General features: G+C 41.8%; 1 protein-coding gene across 1 annotated transcript in view; it reads left to right on the top strand.

Moving 5' to 3' along the window:
* GPC4 (glypican 4) overlaps positions 1-20,909 on the top strand; it is a 107,565-nt gene that overhangs the window by 61,164 nt on the left and 25,492 nt on the right. The window contains exon 3 of the mRNA XM_045030115.1: positions 11,946-12,337. Within this exon, the coding sequence (XP_044886050.1) occupies positions 11,946-12,337 (392 nt within the window). The remainder of the gene's footprint in view (positions 1-11,945; positions 12,338-20,909) is intronic.

Below are 20,909 nucleotides of genomic sequence, written 5' to 3'. Positions count from 1 at the left end.
CGTATAAGGAAGCCATATTGGTCAGCATGACTGGCAGCATGGTGTCTGCATACCAGCTGCCTAACTGTTGTCTAATTTTCTGTAGGAGTCCTAGCAAAGGACAGTTTTGAGGACGGATTTGAAGGTGGATAATGAGTTCGCTTTGTGGATGTGTACGGGGAGTTCCTGCCAAGTATGGGGCATCCAGGGAGAAAGTACAAAGGGGCTTGTTTGAAACTATAACAAGTGGATGATGGAAGCTGGCCTCACGGGTCAATTGGAGGCCGGAGTCCTCGTCTCGATACTGAATGAGAGATGATCAGTAGGGTGAGGGATAGGCTCTGAAGGGCGGCAGAAGTGCAGACATGGAGCTTACGTTTGATTTGATAGAGCCAGTGGAGGAAGGAAAAGAGAGGGGCTTCAGACGATGGGCCAGAAGAAGGATCTTTGCAGCAGCATTCTGAACGGCTGAGAGTGGGGTAGGCTGGCATTTGTCAAGGCTGGAGAAAAGGATGTTGCAGTGATGGAGTTGCAAGAGGAGAACCTGGCTGAGTGTTAGCTGTGTGACTGAGTAGAAAAGTCCAGAGATAATGCGTGGAAAGAATCTGAAAGATTTAGCTACAGCGGGGATGGGAGGAGCTAGAGAAGAGAGGTCGGAGTTGAAGAGAAGGCCTGGGTTACTGGCCTGAGTGAGCAGCTCAGTGTTGGTGTTGCCAAGAGTGATTGAGAGAGGATGGTCAGTCGTGGGAAGTGGGTGTTAAGAGCTCTGTTTCAGCTGCGTTGCCCTGAAGCTGACTGGAGAGGCAGGTTTAGATTGTTGTTTGGACAGAAGGAGACAGATCTGGAGTGGAGTTAACCTCCCTCCCCCCACCGCAGCACTTTCACTGGTACTCCTCTCATGACGTTAAGGCCCAATGTTTAATCCCATCATGTTCTCATCCCAGCAACTGCTGCGGCACAATTGCTCCTCAAATCAGGATGTTGCTGTAGATAGCAGCCCCATGTAACTCAGCTCTGTGCTTTCTCCTCCTTTTCCACCAAACCTTCAACGAGCTGGGTCTTGCTTGACCCTTGTAATTGTGAACTGCTCTTCAGCTCTTCTGTGCTCGCTCGGGTTTCAGCTGGAGGCAGATGTACTCAAACGCTGGACCCACCAGAAACAGGAAGTGCCAGTAATCTCATGAGGGCCCTTCCTTAGGAGGTTTCTAGCACAATTTTCATTGCCCTGTGACCTTTCGATAATTAAGTGAACTTCTGGGTGCTTTTCTAAACTCCGCCTCCCTGCTCTTTGAGGTTTGCCCGTCACGAGGGCTGTTGCTGTGATACTGGTATGATTTAAGCCTAAATTTCTTCAAACTATGTGGAAGAGCTCTTCCCGTGTTGGTAAGTGCTAACACATGTTTGAAAACGGGACAGAGAAACAGCTCTCTGCCCTGCCCTCCCTTCCCGACTTCATATTCAATAAATGTGTTAACACTATGTATTCATCACATTCTCAACACTTTTGGCAAAAGGTCATTAAACTACAGTTTGTTTTGTCCCTGGTGGAAATTACAAATGTGGTAGATGCAATAAAGGAAGTGAATGCATATTAGAAGAAATGAGGCTTTTTTTTGAGGAAGGTTAGAATGTGGCATAGCTGTGGATTGTTTGCTTAAGAGATGAAACCAGAGCTGTGGAGGGTTTGTGTCTTTTCTCCAAATTCCTTTTATCTGTCTGGCTCAAACTCTGCATCGTTATTTCATATTGTAGAACCAGCTGCAGGGTGGAGCCTGATCCCCAAATGCACCTTTGAGAACAGCACAAAGACATCGTGTGGTTAAAAAATAAAATAATAAAAAACCCTTAGCAGTAAAATAGAACATAAGGGTGACTTCCGTGGGAGCTGTTAGGCGAAGAGAGTGCATTTGAAAATCCATGCTTCATCTTACACACACACACACACACACACACACACACACACACACACACACACACACACACACACAAAATGAGAGCACAGTTTGTCTGTATATATTAAAAATATGTGGCAATGCTATTCTATACAGAGTAGAAAATATAATCACCCATAAAAGCCAGAAAATTAAGGGTTTAGCGATGACATTACATCCTTAATACATGGTACTTGGTACAGCATGTTAAAAATACACCCTAAGCACTCGGTGCCCAATTGTCTAAAGTGTTCATTAATTGTGCCCATAAAAATGGAGTGCATCCACTTTGCATGCTCAAGCCCTATTTTTTAATGTGCATTGGTTAATTACATGTCTTGCTTGTATTTCTTTACACAATTAACTTGAACATGCAAAGAAGACCAGTTGAAAACATGGCCCTAAAACACACAATCCATAGTATCTGGTGTATATAAAACTCAACATATTCAAAGGTCTTTGCAAATATAGAAGTGCAGTGTGTTGGCTTTTTGTCCTTCTTTGGAGTAACACAAGTTGAACAAAGCACACAACCAATGAACGAACTTGCCCACACCCTCCCCACAGATGCTTATCAGTCCCTCTGTGACCTTGGGCAAGACGCTTCACTTTTGGTGCCTCAATTTCCCCTACATAAAATGGAGGTAAGACCTTCCTCAGGTGTGGTGAAATCTAATTCATTAATGGATTTTAAAGTGCTTTGAACTCCTTGCCTGGAAAGTGTGGTTCAAATGCAAGAACTACTCTCTGCCATGCAGAGGTAGGCTCCTATAACTGAAATAGAAGATGGTTTCCGTAACAGATTTATTCCTGATGATTAGAACATTGGGGGCAAAACGTTTGATTCTGTATTGCACTCTTAAGTTCCTAGGCTATAAATAGGGCTTTTTAAGAAGAAGAAAATCCTTTTTTGGGGAACTGGATCTGTCCCATTTAAACTCTCTCACTGGAAGGATGTCAATTCTTCTGTTTTCCTTCTACTGTTGTGTCATACCAGTCCATTTGAGTGAGCCCTTCTGAGCACTATTTCTCTCTCCTTTGGGTCAATTCTGCAAATCTATACCTGCTTGAGTTAGTCCCCTTGATGTCAAGGGGATAACTCGCATGAGGAAATTGTGTAAAACTGGACTGCTTGTGTTTTTGGTGCTTGGATTCAGCAATAGGCTTTAACAGGCCTTCGGAAAGGAAAGGATGTTTAAAAGTTAGCAGTAGCTGAAACTGACAACCACTAAGTATTCATAGCAGAAGATTGGTCCTTAACATGTACATTTTACCTATCAGCAGCTCTTTCACAGAACCACAGAGCAGTGTGTGACTTCCCATGCCAGAAGTGTTGCAATGTGAAGTGGTTTTCAGATGCAGGTTTAGTCTAGATTCTGCCTTGGTCACATAGAGGAGTGGTGTGGGGTAATTTGTCAGCCCGAGATACCATTGGGAGCACAGCTTTTTCCCACATGGCTTTAGACAGATAGTAGATCCCACTGCATCATCTTTTCCTTGTAAGTGGTTAAATCAAACATAACTTTAAAAAAAAATATTCCAGTGTAGCAGGTGGACCCAGAACACACTGCTTAAATAAAATATTGATTTTGTAGGTCAGAACTATTCCAAAGCAGTGGTTCATCAGAATTTGGAGTAGTCTAATTAACAACGACCTGCAAAGGATTTTCCATAAGATGGGGGGTTTCTTTTTTATATTAAGATCCACAAATCCATTATGATGAGTAATTTGGCCTGCTAACAGCTTAGGGGCAGATCCGGAGCTGTCAGTCATTAGAGGTGGGGAATGCCCTTCCTTCTGAAGGTTCCTACCAGTTTTTTTCTGGCTCTCTTGGCCAGCCCCGGGTGTAGCATGGCAGATCTATGGAGAACAGACCAGGCTGTAGAGGTGCTGATTCCCCTAGGGCAGTGGTTCCCCAACGCAGTGCCCGTGGGGCATCTATGTGCGCCCGTGTCCTGGCCGGCAGGACAAGCATCCCCCGAAATGCTGCCGAAAAGCAGTGTCATCAAGAGGCGTTGCTGCCAAAATGCCGCCGAAAAGCAGCATCACCAAGAGGCGCCGTCGCTGAAATGCTGCTGATTTTCGGCAGCGTTTTTGCGGCGACGCCGCTTGATGACGCTACTTCGGTGACATTTCGGCAGTGGTATCTCTTGAAGGTGTCGCTTCTCGGTGGCATTTCGGCGGATGCTTGTCCGCCAGCCACGGTCCTCGGTGGCTCGTCGTCCGGCACCCGCCACCCAGAAGAGGTTGGGGACCACTGCCCTAGGGCTGTGCCTATCGGACAGGCGCTACACAGGTAGCTACGCGCCGCAGGGAAAGGCAGGCAGTGTTCACACCCTGCAGTGTGTAGCATGTACTGTGATGAAAGGCTCCAGCAGTGGGACGCTTCATGGCTGAAAATGCGAGGCACTGCTTGGATGTGTAGAGTACACACCCTGGAGGTTCAGCTAACACACAGAGAGGGGCATTTACAGTGGTAAATAGGTCTGTACTCTACGTGGTGCTGTACATGTAGATGTACCCTAGGTTTGCTTATTCCTCCTCAGGGGAGGAAGGCCACAGTGCTTAAATCCAGCTGGAGCTGACTGGAGTGGAACTCTGGTAAATATTTTCTAACTCTCAGGAGCTCTGGCACCTCACGGGGCTGAAGCCCCCAGCACTTAATCAGCCCCTGCCACTCCAGCCCCAATCAAGGGGAATGGATTGGGGCTGATTGGTTAGCCCTGTGTCCACCTGGTCATGGGCAGCACCTGCCAGCCTCATTAGCCAGGGCTATAAAGGCTGGGAGGAAGCCAGAGGAAGGGGGTAGGAGGGAGGCCAGGCACAGAGGGAGATGGGAGCCTTCTGGTCTGTTGCTGGCCAGGCCTGCACTTGGGAAAGTTGGCTGCGAAACCTGTATATAGGTAGAAAGTGGTGGCGGGAAAACAACTGTAAATAAAGAACACTGGTGTTGCGTCAAGCTGAGGGGTTCCTGACTGGTTGGAGAGGGCAACGGGCCGAAACCAGAGGGACCAGTGTGCACCTCACTACATGGGGTGAAGTCATTGTTGCTTCCATGGACCCCAAAAGACAGATCAACAAATAGAATTTATTGTACCGGAATATTCCTCCTTTGGACTGATGAGAGCAGGGCAGAGCAGGCTTTTCTCCTGTATTGAGCATCTGCTCAATGGCCTTTAGTTCACCAGATTCTGCATACTGGGTCATCCAGTTTTAGCCAATGCCGCTTTCTTTGTCTTGCCAGAAGTCTTCTCGATGTCTGTCTTTCATCTTCCTCTGGGCACTAATATTTATATATAATCTACCTTGTTTTGGACGTCCCAATTTTAAGGATAATCCTGTTTCTCACCCTGGAGGCACATCACAATGAAAATCCCATCCCATAGTAATGGATCTAAGAATATGTATCCATGCTTACCTAAAAACTTCCTTTCTTTCAGTAATGAGATCCACAGATACTGCCCACCCTGGAGACAAATGGGTCATCCAAAAATAGATGTGGAAATTGACGACATCAAAGGAGTTGAGTTTATTGCTTAGGTAGAATTTAGCATGCTCACAGTGGGAGATCCTGTTTTCTCCATGCCCACTGCCCCAAGTATATTTAACACAATCTGTAATTCAGGAAAGTAGATTTCAAATACCCTGGCAGTGAAAGTTCTCATTTGGAGGGAACTTCAGGAGATGGGGCATTTCCTTCTGCCAGGTCTGGTTCTGCCCCCAAGTTGCAAGTGGGCTGCCATACCCATTGTAATGGATCTGTGGACCTTATTCGTTGAAGAAAGACATTTTAAAATAAATGGATACATTTTCCTTATGGTGTATAAAGGCAGATTTGAAAGGCTGGTTTAAAAACACAATTTATTTTTTACTTCAGAAATATTAAGTCTTGTCTTCCCTGCTGCTTCAGGATGTCTCGGAGAACTTTCCCCAAATGTTAGTTACTGAAATTAGTCACAGAAATTTAAATAGATGCTAACAAAAACAAACAGAAGCCAGAGTTTTAAACAATCTGTAAATCCATTCTCTTTCTAAACTTCTAGTCTATTGACTTTTGAGATGTCAACATTTCTCTAGTTATCCAGGGTTGATATGTCTTACTTTTCTAATGGTTTATTTAAAAGCAAAAGCATTTTATTTTTATTTTTTATTTTTTTTTAAAGAAGACAGCCTTTTGCCCATCACAAACAAATCCCTGCTGGCCTCCTCCAGCACAGCTGCGGTATGTCAGACAATGGTTTGGGTAGCATTATATCAGTGCCTGCTTGGCAGTGATGCTTACAGTTCCATCAAACCAAATACCCTTTCGCTTCACTATCTTATCTTATCTTATCTTACCTTATTTAATTTTTAAAGCAGTATTTGCATCAGGAGGCAACAGCTAAGTTGATTTGTTAGGTAAATTGTGCAGCTAGAAGAATTGAGCCTGAAATAAATCTATAGGTGAGTGTTTTAAAAGCCATAGTGCATATGTGTGTAGTGACCAGGACTGCTGTTCATTCATATTTTAGTAGGTTTGCAACAATGGCAGCTCGTGACCTTTTTGACAGGTGAGGCACAAATTGCAGAATAGTTATTTCCAGCCCTGCCCAATGTTTAATTAAAAAGCTATTACCTTCTTGATAATGAAGCTGCAGCAGGTGGACTTTGAGCTAGAGACCCCACTGCCAGCGCTGCTGCTGCCCAGGCCAGCATGGGATAGAGTATGAATTGGGCCCGGGCCTTGTCAGTGGCTACCGACGCACACTCCAGGGGGCCCGGCAAGCGAGGGAGGGGGGCTGGGGAGGCACAGGGCGCAGGCCCCATTCCTGCTGCCTGCAGCTTGGGCTTAACTGCTGCAATCCAGCCGTGGCCTCGCTGAGCAGTGGTTCCCTCAGCAACGCCTTCAGACTCTTCAGCGTGGTCAATTGCCGTGGTAACAAGGCAGCCTCTTGAGGCACTATTAGCTATACCAGGATTTGAGCCTCATGCAGCATTATGTTCTGCAAACTTTCTGGCGCTGTGTTTCGCTACCAGAGAGAGTGAGTTGTAACATTGAAATCAAATCACCACGTGTCCTTAAATCTGTAGACATCAGTTAAATCAAAGAGAACATGCACAATGTCTTTTGTAGCTTTTGGGAACTCGCTTGCCTGGGCTAACGAGCCACTTCGGTGTGTAGTGACATTGCGTCTAAAGAACTGTTTCAAAGTAATGTCTTGTCTCCAGTAGGGCTGTAGCCACTGATACAGCTGTGCAGGTGCTAAGTGCCAGTGTAGATGCATTGCACTGATGTAACTTGTTTTCACTAGAGCAGCTCACCTCTGTTCCAAGCTGCACATATGCAAGTCACAGTTCACAGTAGTGCAGTGCATCTACATTAGATGTTTGCGCTGGTGGAGCTACTCCAGTGGCTAAGACCCTATTGCAGAGCAGATCTATGCCCAAGCCATGCACGCAACAGCACTTGAGGGAGCAGAAGCGGAACTGTAGTGAAGTGGATAAAGAATAAAAAGAGCAGGTTGGAAGTGGTAACTCCCTTAACTGAAAACAGAGTGAAACCCATCCGTCTCTCAAAGCATTGCACAGGGAGACGGCAAACTAGCTCCTGGATTGCTGAGACAGGATGTGGGCTTATTCCTTAAAAAGACTGTTAGAGTAATGTAAGAGTTAGCAATGTAAAATTCTACTCTTCCTCTCCCCTTGTAGCAATTAGCGTGGGTAGAAAACAGGGGACATTGCCGCTTTACTTCTAAAATTCCCACCAATATTGTATTCTCCATTTTTGCCAATTTATAGGTGGAGAGGGATAAACTCTTTTATTTAATTTACAAAAAAAAGAGATCCTTTGGGGGATAGAGAGAGCCCGAGATCTCACTGAATAGCAGACCTTCTGAGAGAGCAGCAAAGAATGATTTGTTGTCCATGAAAAATGTTTGCATTTGACAGCGTTTCACAGGAAGTCTGTCAATGTGATAATTTAATGAGTACAGATTGCTTGCACCACAGCTGTAAAACATGCATTTACAATGCTGTAAAATGAGAAAGTAATCCTTTGTATGTAGGTTTTGTTTGAGAACAAGTCAATTTCTAACCCAAACGAAAGGTGGTAATTTATTTTCCCGAGCAAACAGTCAAGATTGAAGAGAGGAACCTGCCATTTCTTTTCTCAAGGTTGCAAGGTTAACTCTAGGTTATGTTGTAGTTTGTTAATCAGTGAATAGCTTGTTTCTACAAGAGGCAGGATTAATATCTAACTAGTCCAGTGTCATCAAAGCTGCTTGTATGAGCCCCAATGCCTTTAAACCAGCTTATGCTGCCCAAATTTCTAATGTGCAACCAGCACTCTAAATATATATGTAACCAGATACTATAGCATGCCTGGGATTTATTATTTTTGGCTGCAGAGCCCTTTGTTTTTCAGGACTAGCCACTTAATCAGGGATTCACATATCTTAATATATGACATCTGTTGCTTTGATCTTTTTTCATGTTAATGCCTTTTAATTGTGAGGGAGTCCATTAACTTTACATGGGCAACTTAGCATCCCAAGTATCTGTTGAAATTTCAAGGCCATTTTTTTTTCCAGAGCTGTCATCTTGTTTTAAGGTCACTGAGTATATCCCAAGATGATAATTGTGAGGACTTTTTTAGGGAGGTGAAGTGACATGGCCATAGTCTTGTGTTATAGACCATGGTACCTCTGTGTTATCTGCTAGAGACTCGGGCAGTCATAGAGCAATGGGACTGGTTGGTATTTGGAAATTTACTACTTCAGTGTTGGGATGCTCTCATTTCCTTTCTTCGCCTGTTACTATTTGGAAGGTTGCAAATATGCAGACATTTGCTGCTAACTGTGGTGACGTTTCTCATTCTAATGGATATAGCTGGAAACAAAATCTCTCAGATTCTCCCCCAAGTGGAAATCATTGCCTGTTTCTAGGGAGCTGAACTGCCATATGCCCTGATAAAACAAGACTTGAAAAAATTCTAAAGAAACCTGGTGTCAATTTGGAGTGTGAGAAATAAAATGAGTTTGAGCAGGAGAATAAGTAGGCCAAGTTGGTATGAATTCATCACTTAAGATTTTTTTTCTGGCTCAGAACAATCCTCTACATGCTCATTTGATTGACAGTTGGAAACATTTAATGGTTTCTAACAGAAGTGTCATTTCAGAATCAAATCCTTCCCGAAGTATTTCTTGATCAATGTTAGCTATATGCACAGTTCAAGTGCATTTGAATATACAACCTATCTGGTGTTTTTAAAGGCTCTGAAAAAATCTGAAGGAAAGGAGGAAGTGAGCTTTCAGAATGATTAAGTGAATTAGAAATTAATATAAACCACCAAGCTAATCTCTATAGTATAAACTCAACTGAAAAATCTTCCTAGACAGGAAATGCCAGTCATGGGAACTAAAGTAGAGAGTCCTGCTGATATTGGACAGAGGACATGTCGGGTTTTTGAAATCAATCTCCTCTTCACTGGATCATTTCTCTTGTACTCCTAAGAGGCTACATTATATACAGCTATGTCAACCACCAAGCCCCATGACTTTGCTAATAAGGAACTCAAAGAATGTTTCAGTTTTCCCAGAAAATGTTCTCTGTGTGTTAGTCTTTGTTTGTATTGGAGCACTTTGAAGACTAAAATTTGAACTTCAGCATACTTGATACATTTTAACAGCGTTTAAATTCAAACCGGGCCAAAGATTTTTTTTCTCCTTCTAACAACTTCTGGCTCTAAACATGACTCCTTTGGGGATTAAAACGCAGAGGCGTGTTTTTATTAAAAATTATTTATTGAATGTGAGTCACGAAAAAGCACAGGTCAGTATTACAAATATCCAGTGGCGTGTGTTACAGAATAAGTTTCTTTGTGCTTTTTACATACAGTGTTAAGGGAGACTGGTTGAACCACACTCAAGAGTTCCAAAGGTGTTTAAGGCCTTGTCTGCACTGGCACTTCATAGCGCTGCAACTTTCTCGCTTGGGGGTGTGAAAAAAACACCCCCCTGAATGCTGCAAGTTTCAGCGCTATAAAGTGACACTGTAAACAGTACACCAGGGCTGGTAGCCACTCCCCTCGTGGAGGGGTGTGTGTGTGGTGTGGTGGGTTTTTTTAATAGCACTGGGAGAGCTCTGGTGCGCGACTAGGCAGCGCTTTAATGTTGCTAGAGAAGACATGCTCTTTGATACTGTTTGAGTTTAGGGCAAAAGTCAGTGCAGCCAGAGTCCATCTTGAAGTTAGGACTCAAACTCATGTGTCCCATATTTTGCTATTTTTAGTAGAGATTTGAGGTTCTCTTCATCAACTTTGCAAACTCCTTCACCCATTTGCTTGGGGCGAATAAAATTATTTTTGGCAGGTGAGTAAAATATCACTGAGTCTTCATTATATTCAGTCCTTGTAGTTAGGAGAGGAAAAGTAAATGTTTGACCCCTATCAAATTATCAGACTCCATGTAAAATGCAATATTGTCCCATAATGGCCAAAAACAAATAGATTTTCACCCCCCTCTCTTCCCCCCCCCCCCACATATCCTGTTCAGACGTTGGAGGCAAACAGTTTGCAGTGATGTCACTCTTTGATCAGACCTAATAAATACCATGTTTTCCTTTGCTTCGAACTGTTTCGCCACTTATGCAGGAACAGATTTGCTTTTGGTTGGTTGCAATAGCTAAATGTTGTAATTAGGCCACGTGCCATATATACAAATTATATCGTATGGTATATTTTTATGTAACTCTTAATCAAGTGAAATGAAGGCTTCTACATGCATTCTGAGGTTAGTGTCACTAAGTATGAGAGGCACCCCATCACTCAATCCAAGTTAGAGTTAGGAAGAGAACACACACACTGTAAGGCTTACAGCAAATTACAGGTTCTCGGATACGCTGGTATAGAAAAGGAGGAGAATTGAAGCTCTCCAAAGGATAGATAACAGGTTCAGCAGTACAGGCATTGCAGTACGTCTCACATGCTAAGCAGCATTGGCCTGAACAAGACTTGAATGAGAGGCCTGTACAGAACACCTAGGAAGTGATTATTGTGATTCAGTAGATGACATGCTCTCTTTTCATAGACTCATAGAACGTCAGGGTTGGAAGGGACCTCAGGAAGTCATCTAATCCAACCCCCTGTTCAAAGCAGGACCAATCCCCAGGCAGATTTTTACCCCAGTTCCCTAAATGGCCCCTCAAGGATTGAACTCACAACCCTGGGTTTAACAGGCCAATGCTCAAATCACTGAGCTATCCCTCCCCCAGCCAGTAGATCTATATGCTGCCTAGAGACACTGAACTGTGGGAGAGGCTGGCTTTTGGATGAGATGAAACAAAAGATCCTATCCATTTGCTGCGGTTAAAAATCCCCTGGCACTCTTTGTAAATGTCGAGGGGGTAGCCTTTAACTCTTATGCCAATTCCAACTTGTGTAAATGCATTATTTTTTGCATTATGGTAGCATGTAAAAGCCACAATCAAAATCAGGACCTTAAAGAGCTTACAGCCTCAGAATCAGCAGGCAATGAAAGAGCCCCAAATGTATTTCGTTTAAGAAAACCGTACTTAAAGAATCTCATTATTTTTGTAGCCTGCCTTGTGATTTATTTATTTTTTAAACATTTGGGGTTAGCAATACTGAATTGTAAGAACCAGTTGTTATGGACATCCATTTTAAGTAAGTGTGTGTGTGTGTGTGTGTGTACACGCTTCATGATGATCCATGTTTCAAAACAACTTTTTAAAAGGAAACTGCAGTCTTTTTCCAGTTTTCTGTTTTTTTTCTCTTGCTGTTCAGTTATGCATAGAAAGGAATTTCAGTCATCCATGTCTTAGGATCTGTCCTTTTCATTTATCAGAAGGAACAAAAATTATGAAAAATAAGAACATCTCTAAGGGAGAGTGATGTTCCAGTAAGAGCTCTTAGCTTTCAATTTCATTTGCGGTTACTGTTGTTGAATTATTGAAGGAAATATTTGAAAAGCTTGTAGAACTGTGAAAATGATTACCTGAAATTGTTTACTGTATATTTTCATTTATCTTTTTTCCAGAATTCTTCAAAGAACTGCTTGAAAATGCAGAGAAATCCTTGAATGACATGTTTTTGCGGACATATGGTCGTTTATACATGCAGAACTCTGAACTTTTTAAGGATCTCTTCATAGAGCTGAAGCGCTACTATGTGGGTGGAAACGTAAACCTGGAAGAGATGCTCAATGACTTCTGGGCGCGTCTCCTGGAACGTATGTTTCGATTAGTGAACCCACAGTACCATTTCACCGACGAATACCTCGAATGCGTGAGCAAGTACACAGAGCAGTTGAAGCCATTTGGAGATGTACCGCGGAAACTAAAACTACAAGTGACACGAGCATTTGTGGCTGCCCGCACTTTTGCACAAGGCCTGGCAGTGGCAAGAGATGTCGTTACCAAAGTGTCTGCGGTGAGCTAAGTTTGATACTTACTCTCCTACCAGGTGGAGCCTGGTTGGCAGGTGTTGGAGTGACATTGCTCACAATGGCCCCAGTTCGGCAAAGCACTTAGGCATGAACTTCAGGTTAAGCCCATGCTTAAATACTTTGCTGGCTCAGGTCCTACATGTCTGAAAATGGAAGGTAGAGGTTGAATGAGTCTGAGTTGAACGGTGTCATATTCTAGGGATATTGGCTGCATGGCAGTAGAGTGTCCGTTGCCTGGTAATTCAAATTCAGATAACTGATGATGTCCAGTCAGCTTCTTGTATTCCCTCTGAACCCCTGACTTAGGTTCCATTTAACAGGCACAAGTGGCAATTAAAATGATTGCTTGAAACAAAATTATTTGTATAAAATGATTTCCGAATTACCACTCCTTGCATTACTCTGAAGCCTAAAATGTCTGTTGAGTCAGTATGAAGTGATGGAACCAGCTACCAGCATGGCTGAGAACTCTTTTTTTTGTGTAGATTAGCCTCCGGTCTGTTGTCACTGGATTTTGCAGTCTTGTCCAGTTCAACGTTTAACTTTCAGCCATTTTAAGCACTTTTACACGTGTGACTTCACTATGTGCAAGTCGGGCTTTCACTACTAGCTATTTATATTGTGATAGCACCTAAGAGTCCCAGGGATGGGCCAGGACCTCACCGTGGTAGATGGTGTGCAAACAATGTATTTGTTACTTCGAACGCCTCGAGTACCGTCTCTGAAGGAATTCTTCAACAATCTCTTATTTGAATATCTTCTCTTGTGTAAGAATTTTTAAATTAGATTTGTGCATTGCTTTCAAACGTTAAATGACTAAAGCAGTTCAATGATTACTTCCATCGCCTTACATAAAACACTTGGGAATGGTTAAGGATGCTTTTTTATTGAATCTGACTTGTTAGAGGAACCTTGTAAGGCGATCGTCTATAATAACAAATACCAGTGATTTCAAGTGAAATGTAAATTTTTTTCCCAGAGACTGGAAAATCTAATATCAACACTTAATCACATAGGGGAATTCTCTTCCCATCTACCTGGTTACAAAGTGTCTGCTAAACCAGACTGAAAGCTAGTTAAGATATAAAGCAAGGTAGACAAGTTTGAATCACACTACAAGTGACAGAAATGTTTAAAAGCCTCTTGAAATATCCTATAGACGTTCTTAAAACTGTAAATATAATATTGGAGGCAACACAAATAGTATTCTATAAGGGAAGTAATCATTCAAATTGCTTTTACTTACAAGGACAATATTAAGATACAGCAACCCTAAAATTTGCTTCTATATTCATTTTTCTTAAGCAAAAACCAAACAACCAAAACTCCCTTAAATATATTCCACCCTTTGATAAACCTGTGTGTGTGTGTGTGAGCGAGAGAGAGAATGTTAATAAGGGAACATCTTGTTTTCCAAGTTTCAGAGGAAGGATATAAATAAATTACAAGCAGTTTTACTTATTTGGACATCTTGAAAGTGTGTGTCTGTTTTTACAACAAGGTTAAAACTATATAGAAATTTCCCCATTGCATATACCTTTTCTTTCATGGAGGTGATACTTTGCTGTACATAACTCTATAATATGTAGACACTTCAGTTGATGATATTCAAGGCCTATTCAAGGCCTCCCATAACTTCAAATGGAAAGTCCAAGGACTGAATGGGAGGGGGAGACTGAGGTTCTTTCTCTACTCCAGGTCAAGGTTAAGGGAACTTGACCAGGTAGGATGGGGGAAGCTTGCAAGTCTGCTGAGTGTGCTTTGTTGGCCAAGGGCTTAAGTTTCAATTGCTTTCATGCTGGCATCTTTCAGTGTCACTAAATTCACTGTGAATATTATTTAGGTATGGGGGAAATGATGGAGAGCAATGTCCATGTTCTATAATGAAGACTATTGGCATTGTATACTTAGCCGTCTCACTGGAATTAACCTATGAGCTAACCAGTGTGGTATATCTGGGTAAGGAGTTCAGGATCACACCCTGACTTGATCGACAGTAAATGTGTCTGAGTGAGAGATGTTGTTTACCTTTTATATTCTATCTGATCAGAATTGATCGGAATGTCTTGTGACTCAACACTGTGTAACCACGGCTACAGTTCCTGCATCTGTTGTGAATCAAACTCATGAACTCGAGGTGGCATCATGAATTTTTGCCTTTGAAGCTCCTTGAGTATAGAATTGCACTGGATTCTAGAATTAATTGCTTAAGTTTACAAGGTTAAGCAGGAAAATATTCAGCTGCAAAAATAGTTCTCTCCAGAGAATCACCGTTGGGTTACATTTTAGAATTTCCCATTGTAAATTGTACAGCAGATTTCCTTTCATAAGCAATGATAGCAGTGCATGCTGATGAATGCCTTACAGTTAACTCTAAAGGTGTATAGTTACTTGCAGTGATTCAAGGTGTAATACCTTTCTATAATATTTTGGTCTTTTTTCAGTGGAAACATAACTTGTTTCTGCAATATGTGGTAGAAAACTCTATGAAATAAAATATTTTTATGAAATGTTTTCACAACATGTGGTGGGTTTTTTTTGTTTTCCATGTTATTTACAGATTAATTCAACATTACTGAGCTCTATGTAATTGCTCTATTAACTTTTGTTGTTTGCCTAGTGTTTTACTAACTCAAGAGAAGATGGGGCATTTGTTCATAATGTGAATTAACTTGATACCTGAGGGTTAAATCTCTTCTATTTTTGCTGAACAAAAATGGCTAGATACGTGAAAATTAATACAGTCTTTATGCTCTTTTTGTGTAACCAATACACTGGAAAAATGCTTAGTTGAGAATTCTCCAGATGAGAGAAAATCACCGTTGTGAAGTCCAGCTGTTTTCGCTTCCACATAGTGCTGTAGACGAGAGCAAAGAGACCTTTGCTGTAGTGTGGACTGGATTACTGTTTAAATACTCTATATATTCTCACATCTTTTTTAAGGAAGAAACATGAATTTGGAATGTGATTGTCTTGGGTGGGGGGAAAAGAGAGGTAACATTGGAAGGGCCCAAATACATTAATTTTTGAAGTTAAAATTCTGCAAATGAAGAAAATTAGTGAAAACATTTTTCCTGAACCGAATGCATTGAAAAGCCACATACTACTGCTGTTGTAATATAGCTATGATAGTGACTGTGTCCATTTTCACAGGAGCATGTTTCATTCCTGTTTTGTAACGTGCAATTTAAAGAGAGGAACTGTAAAATAATCTCCAAACCGTACGTAGGAAATGCAGCTGATACTTCCTGTAGAGTCAGAGGATTTCATCCTTTGGGCCTAAAGTACAAAATTCCCTAAATAGGCTCTGAACAATAGCAAGAAAGAAAATTAGCTGAGGAAAAAAGCCATTTCTAGGCATAGGCAGCTGTTTTGCTCTGCAGTTGATTTTTACCATTTTGGTTATTAACAATTATTAAATTAGGCTTCTGATCTTTTGATCATCTCTTGAAGACTGGAATGTGCTTCTCTATCCTCAATCCCCCTTAGCAGCTGAGGGAGGAAAATCTGGCCATCATGCAATTACGTGCCTATTATTGAGCCATAAGAACATAAGAATATAAGAAAGGCCATACCGGGTCAGACCAAAGGTCCATCTAGCCCAGTATCTGTCTACCGACAGTGGCCAATGCCAGGTGCCCCTGAGGGAGTGAACCTAACAGGCAATGATCAAGTGATCTCTCTCCTGCCATCCATCTCCATCCTTTGACGAACAGAGGCTAGGGACACCATTCTTACCCATCCTGGCTAATAGCCATTTATGGACTTAGCCACCATGAATTTATCCAGTCCCCTTTTAAACATTGTTATAGTCCTAGCCTTCACAACCTCCTCAGGTAAGGAGTTCCACAAGTTGACTGTGCGCTGCGTGAAGAAGAACTTCCTTTTATTTGTTTTAAACCTGCTGCCTATTAATTTCATTTGGTGACCCCTAGTTCTTGTATTATGGGAATAAGTAAATAACTTTTCCTTATCCACTTTCTCAACATCACTCATGATTTTATATACCTCTATCATGTCCCCCCTTAGTCTTCTCTTTTCCAAACTGAAGAGTCCTAGCCTCTTTAATCTTTCCTCATATGGGACCCTCTCTAAACCCCTAATCATTTTAGTTGCCCTTTTCTGAACCTTTTCTAGTGCTAGAATATCTTTTTTGAGGTGAGGAGACCACATCTGTACACAGTATTCGAGATGTGAGCGTACCATGGATTTATATAAGGGCAATAATATACTCTCAGTCTTATTCTCTATCCCCTTTTTAATGATTCCTAACATCCTGTTTGCTTTTTTGACCGCCTCTGCACACTGCGTGGACATCTTCAGAGAACTATCCACGATAACTCCAAGCCCTTGACAAGCATTGAAATCAACAGGGTTAAATTGCTGCCAAACACTGACATTTCCTGCCCTAACCATGAGGGCTTTTTTTTATTTAAGGGAAGAGGGGAAAAAAAATATAAGCCAGAGCAGTGGGTGACTAAAGAGGACTAGAACTTGATATTTTGCAATTCATAAACTTAAGAAATGTTCCCTTAATTAATAACATATGACTGAGACACACACACTCACTCACTGTCTCAGTGCTGTACTAAATGTCTTTCTATTATCCCACTCTTCTTGGCATGGTTCATGATACTTTGCTTATTTATCAGTTTGCTTGTGCAACGTTGCCTTCAAGGGCAAAGTGCACAGAGGGATTTTGACACTTCTCTAGTGGTTACGTGCACTGTGCAAATGAACAGATAGTTAACCAGAGAGAATTCAGCGTCTGTGTTTTGAGTTCATGCTGGCATGATGAGGGGTCAGTTTAACCCAAAGACTGAAAACAAAAAATGGTTTGAGACTGAGCCCTGGTCTACACTGGCAGGGGGAGGGAATCAATCTAAGTTACGCAGCTTCAGCTACGTGAATAACATCGCTGAAGTTGACATACTTAGATCGACTCACCGTGGTGTCTTCACCACGGTGAGTCGACTGCTGCCAATCCCCCGTCAACTCTGCCTGTGCCTCTGGCGGCGCTGGAGTACAGGAGTCAACGGGAGAACACTCAGGGGTCGATTTAATCACATCTAGACTAGACACGATAAATCAGTCCCCGCTGGATCGATCACTACCCGCCAATTCGGCAAGTAGTGAAGACATACCCTGAGAGTCAGAAATGAGGGTGTATTAGAGACTGGAGGCTAAAGCTAAATGAGCGGTTGGTACCAAAATCATTGTTTGCAGAGCTCCGAAGAGCTGAATTCCCTATGGCGCTACAGTGTGGGGTTTTAAAGTTGCTCTGTTGTCTCACAAATGGGGAAACAGCAGCTGTGTGTCGTTCAGAAATATAATATAAACTTTAAACAAATAACACTGAAGAGTTTAAAAGAACTGATCTGTTGGCTATGTCGCAATTCCTTTTAAAAGATACTTGAGGGATGCCCTTGCATACGTTTCATCCAAGCTATCCTTCTCCATTATTTTTTTTTTAACAATGAATTCAAAATGAGTTAGGAAGTTGCTTCAATAAAGACATGGTATCCTGAGGCAGGTTTTTGATTTATAGTATCTCTTCTTTACATTATACCTGTGGAAAAAATGTTTTTCTTCTTACTCGGTAATCATAGAAGCAATTTAGTAATTTGCTAGTTTGGCTTTTCAGTATTTGTTTTTCAAGAGAAATGGCTGATCAAACGTTGTACATTCGTATCTTTTATATGAATGTTCACATGCAGTAAACTCTTTTTCTGAGCGGTGCTACTGCAACCCTCTGAAAACTTTCGTTGATAAGTCAGTTTTTCAGCATTTGCCTGCCGCCATGGTATTTGACCTTTCCAATGCTTGTGGTGAATTATGAAAACGGAATACATGCTCATATAACGTTTCAGCTGCAAATGTACATGCTCTTGGAGCAGCAAGAGTTATAAGTCAATAAAAGCAATTTTTTTTCTTGAAACAGGCTTATTCAGCTCTTAGGAAATCCTGTCTGTTTTATTTTGAAAACATAGCAGTTTGAATTTGTAGATGGAGAACTTTAGGTCAAAATCTTATATCAGAAATTGCATTAGAATTTGAAGTCCAGATGAGATGTATGGAATGGGCATAGTGTTTCTTTAAATGACATGCCTACTTTGTGACATCAGCTAAAACACACAAGGAAATTACAAGTGAAGAAGAAACTCCCACAATGCTTTGTTGGTGGAATGGCTTTGTAACTTGCAACAATAACATTAATGAAGTGTGTAGGGGGAGCATGGAGTAAATTTTCTTTAAAACATCCATCTAAAATAGTTGTTAAAGTGCTAGACATTTGCTCTGTAGATAATCTGCTGGATTCTTTCTCCAAACTCCTCTGTCACAAACTGCAGTATCTCTAATGAGGTATCCGTGAACCATGAGGTGACGTGCTACACTTGGAAAGACAGCTGCTCCTTGGACCTCCCCAGACACTGGCTCTTTGGAGCCGTATTCATTCCAAACCCTTTTTGCTGGCTGTACTTCCCCCTCTCCCTCCTGACAGCTGAAGGTGGACCAGGTATTGGCACATGAAAGGAGGGTGGGAAAAGGCAGAAATAAAAGTGCTGCTAACCATATTTCCCACTTTGTGATGCTGAATGTGATCAAAAGGTGCTGAGTAAATAGGAACTGAAAGCTCGATTACTGAATGGTCATCATACCTTCCTTTGTGCAGACCTCCCAGTAACTTGGGTTGGGATTCTGCTGTGGATTATGGAGAGTATGTCCAAAACGTATTCTCCCCAGATAGCTTAACAGACAGAACCATACACTGGACATTGAGGTCTCTGAGCAAATGTTCACCGTGAAAATCACAATTGAAATTAAATGGTCTGGCCTTGTCACTTGGCTGCTTTTAGAAGAGACTAGCAAAAGCTGATACTTCGTGGGCAACTGAGCTCCAGAAAACCCAGCTGAAGGGACTGGAAGAAATCTGCCGATGTTGTGAAGGGCAGGGTCTCAACGCAAGGGCATTGCCATGTCATCCTTGGAGCAAGTTGCAAGCAACAGCGCGAAATGGAGGGCAGCCGTGCACGAGGCACTGTATTTTGTGTGCCAAGGGCAAACATCAATGTAGAAAACAATACCAAGCCAGGACTCCACATCAAAGACGACCCTGACTGGTCCTGCCAAGAATGTGGTCGCATCTGTGCCTCTTGTACCAGCCCTATTGACCATCTGAGGGACCATACGAGGCATAACTTTCAAAGTATGTTGTAGCAGTAGTCATCGCGGATTTACTAGGCTACATGTGAGTCTGCGTGTACGTGGCTTGCTTTGGTTTGCGCTTTTATGTTTGTACTGAGATATTTTGAAGACCAGGTTTTCTCTCCCCAATGGGTAAAAGGGAGGCAAATGTTAAGCTTGGTCTCTAAAGCAGAATTCTATTTTAAAACACTAATTGCTTGTGATGAAATTAAAAGGGAATATTGTCTAGTCACTGTACTTAGACGGGGGGGAGGATTTATTTAAAAGAATGCTTTGTTGTTGTTGAAGAAAACATCATCCAGAACAGTGACATTCTATTTTAGTGGTGCAAGAAGTAGGCGTTGGCTTTCCTTATAGGTTTGCAAAAGCATTAATGGAATAACTTCATCTCTGTGGAGAGATTCTCTTTTCTAGCCGGTCAGAAGCCTTTGCTGAAATGGCATCTGCTTCGTATTCTGAATCTGAGTTATGAGCTCTGATATGCTTTCACATGGATTCTCGGGTTCCATCAGTAGTTGCCAGAAATTAAAGCGGGGAGAGGAGGGGATGCACACTATCAAATTTTCTAGCCTCACTTGCTCACATCACATGATTACCATTAAACAAAAAATACCTTGCCTTGACTTTAATAGTTTTATGTGAGGCAGGCTAAGACGATGGAGGCATATCAAGCTAACTGTCTATTAAGATAGCATGCTGCTTTACATAGGATGAAATAATACTAAACTAGGTGGGTAGAACAAATAATGTGTTGAATCCCAAGAGTTCTGCTATTTCTCTCTGTCAGTTTGACATCTGCCTGCATAGAAAATGGAAAGCTATAGGTAGGGAATTGGGCCTGATGTGAAGTATTGAACTGTCACTTCCATGTTAGTGAGTGTAACCTAAAAAAACAAAAAACTACACAAAACCTCATCACAGGCAAAAAATGATGAGGAGATGCAAAGTAATTCCTTAAACTTCTATAGCTGCACCAGACCCCAGGGGTCTGAATCCTGCAATGAAGTCAGCTTCCTTCGTAACTATACCTGTACTAACAGGGGCAGTGGTGTTAGTTAAATATTGCAAAGGAAGGTTTAATTCCAAAATACTTTTACTGGAATGTTTTTTGTGTTTTTTTTAAAAATGGAAACATCTCAATCTTCTCTTTTGTTAATGTACTTAACTTTGGAACCGATGTTTGACAGGACAGTGGTTCTCTACTACGCACTGGGACGAGGAAAAATTGTAAAAGTGAAACCACATTCCTGTCTACAAAATGAAGAACATCTTATTTTTTGCCTGCTTGTATAAGTAATGGCTGTTGGATTCTACTTTAAACAAAATGGGTTTGGAGTTTGTATAACGTAA

This window comes from Mauremys mutica, chromosome 9 (assembly GCF_020497125.1).
Source record: "Mauremys mutica isolate MM-2020 ecotype Southern chromosome 9, ASM2049712v1, whole genome shotgun sequence".
Taxonomy (NCBI): domain Eukaryota; kingdom Metazoa; phylum Chordata; order Testudines; family Geoemydidae; genus Mauremys; species Mauremys mutica.
The sequence above is the reverse complement of the archived record's forward strand: the minus strand, read 5'-3'. Positions and strand labels throughout refer to the sequence as shown.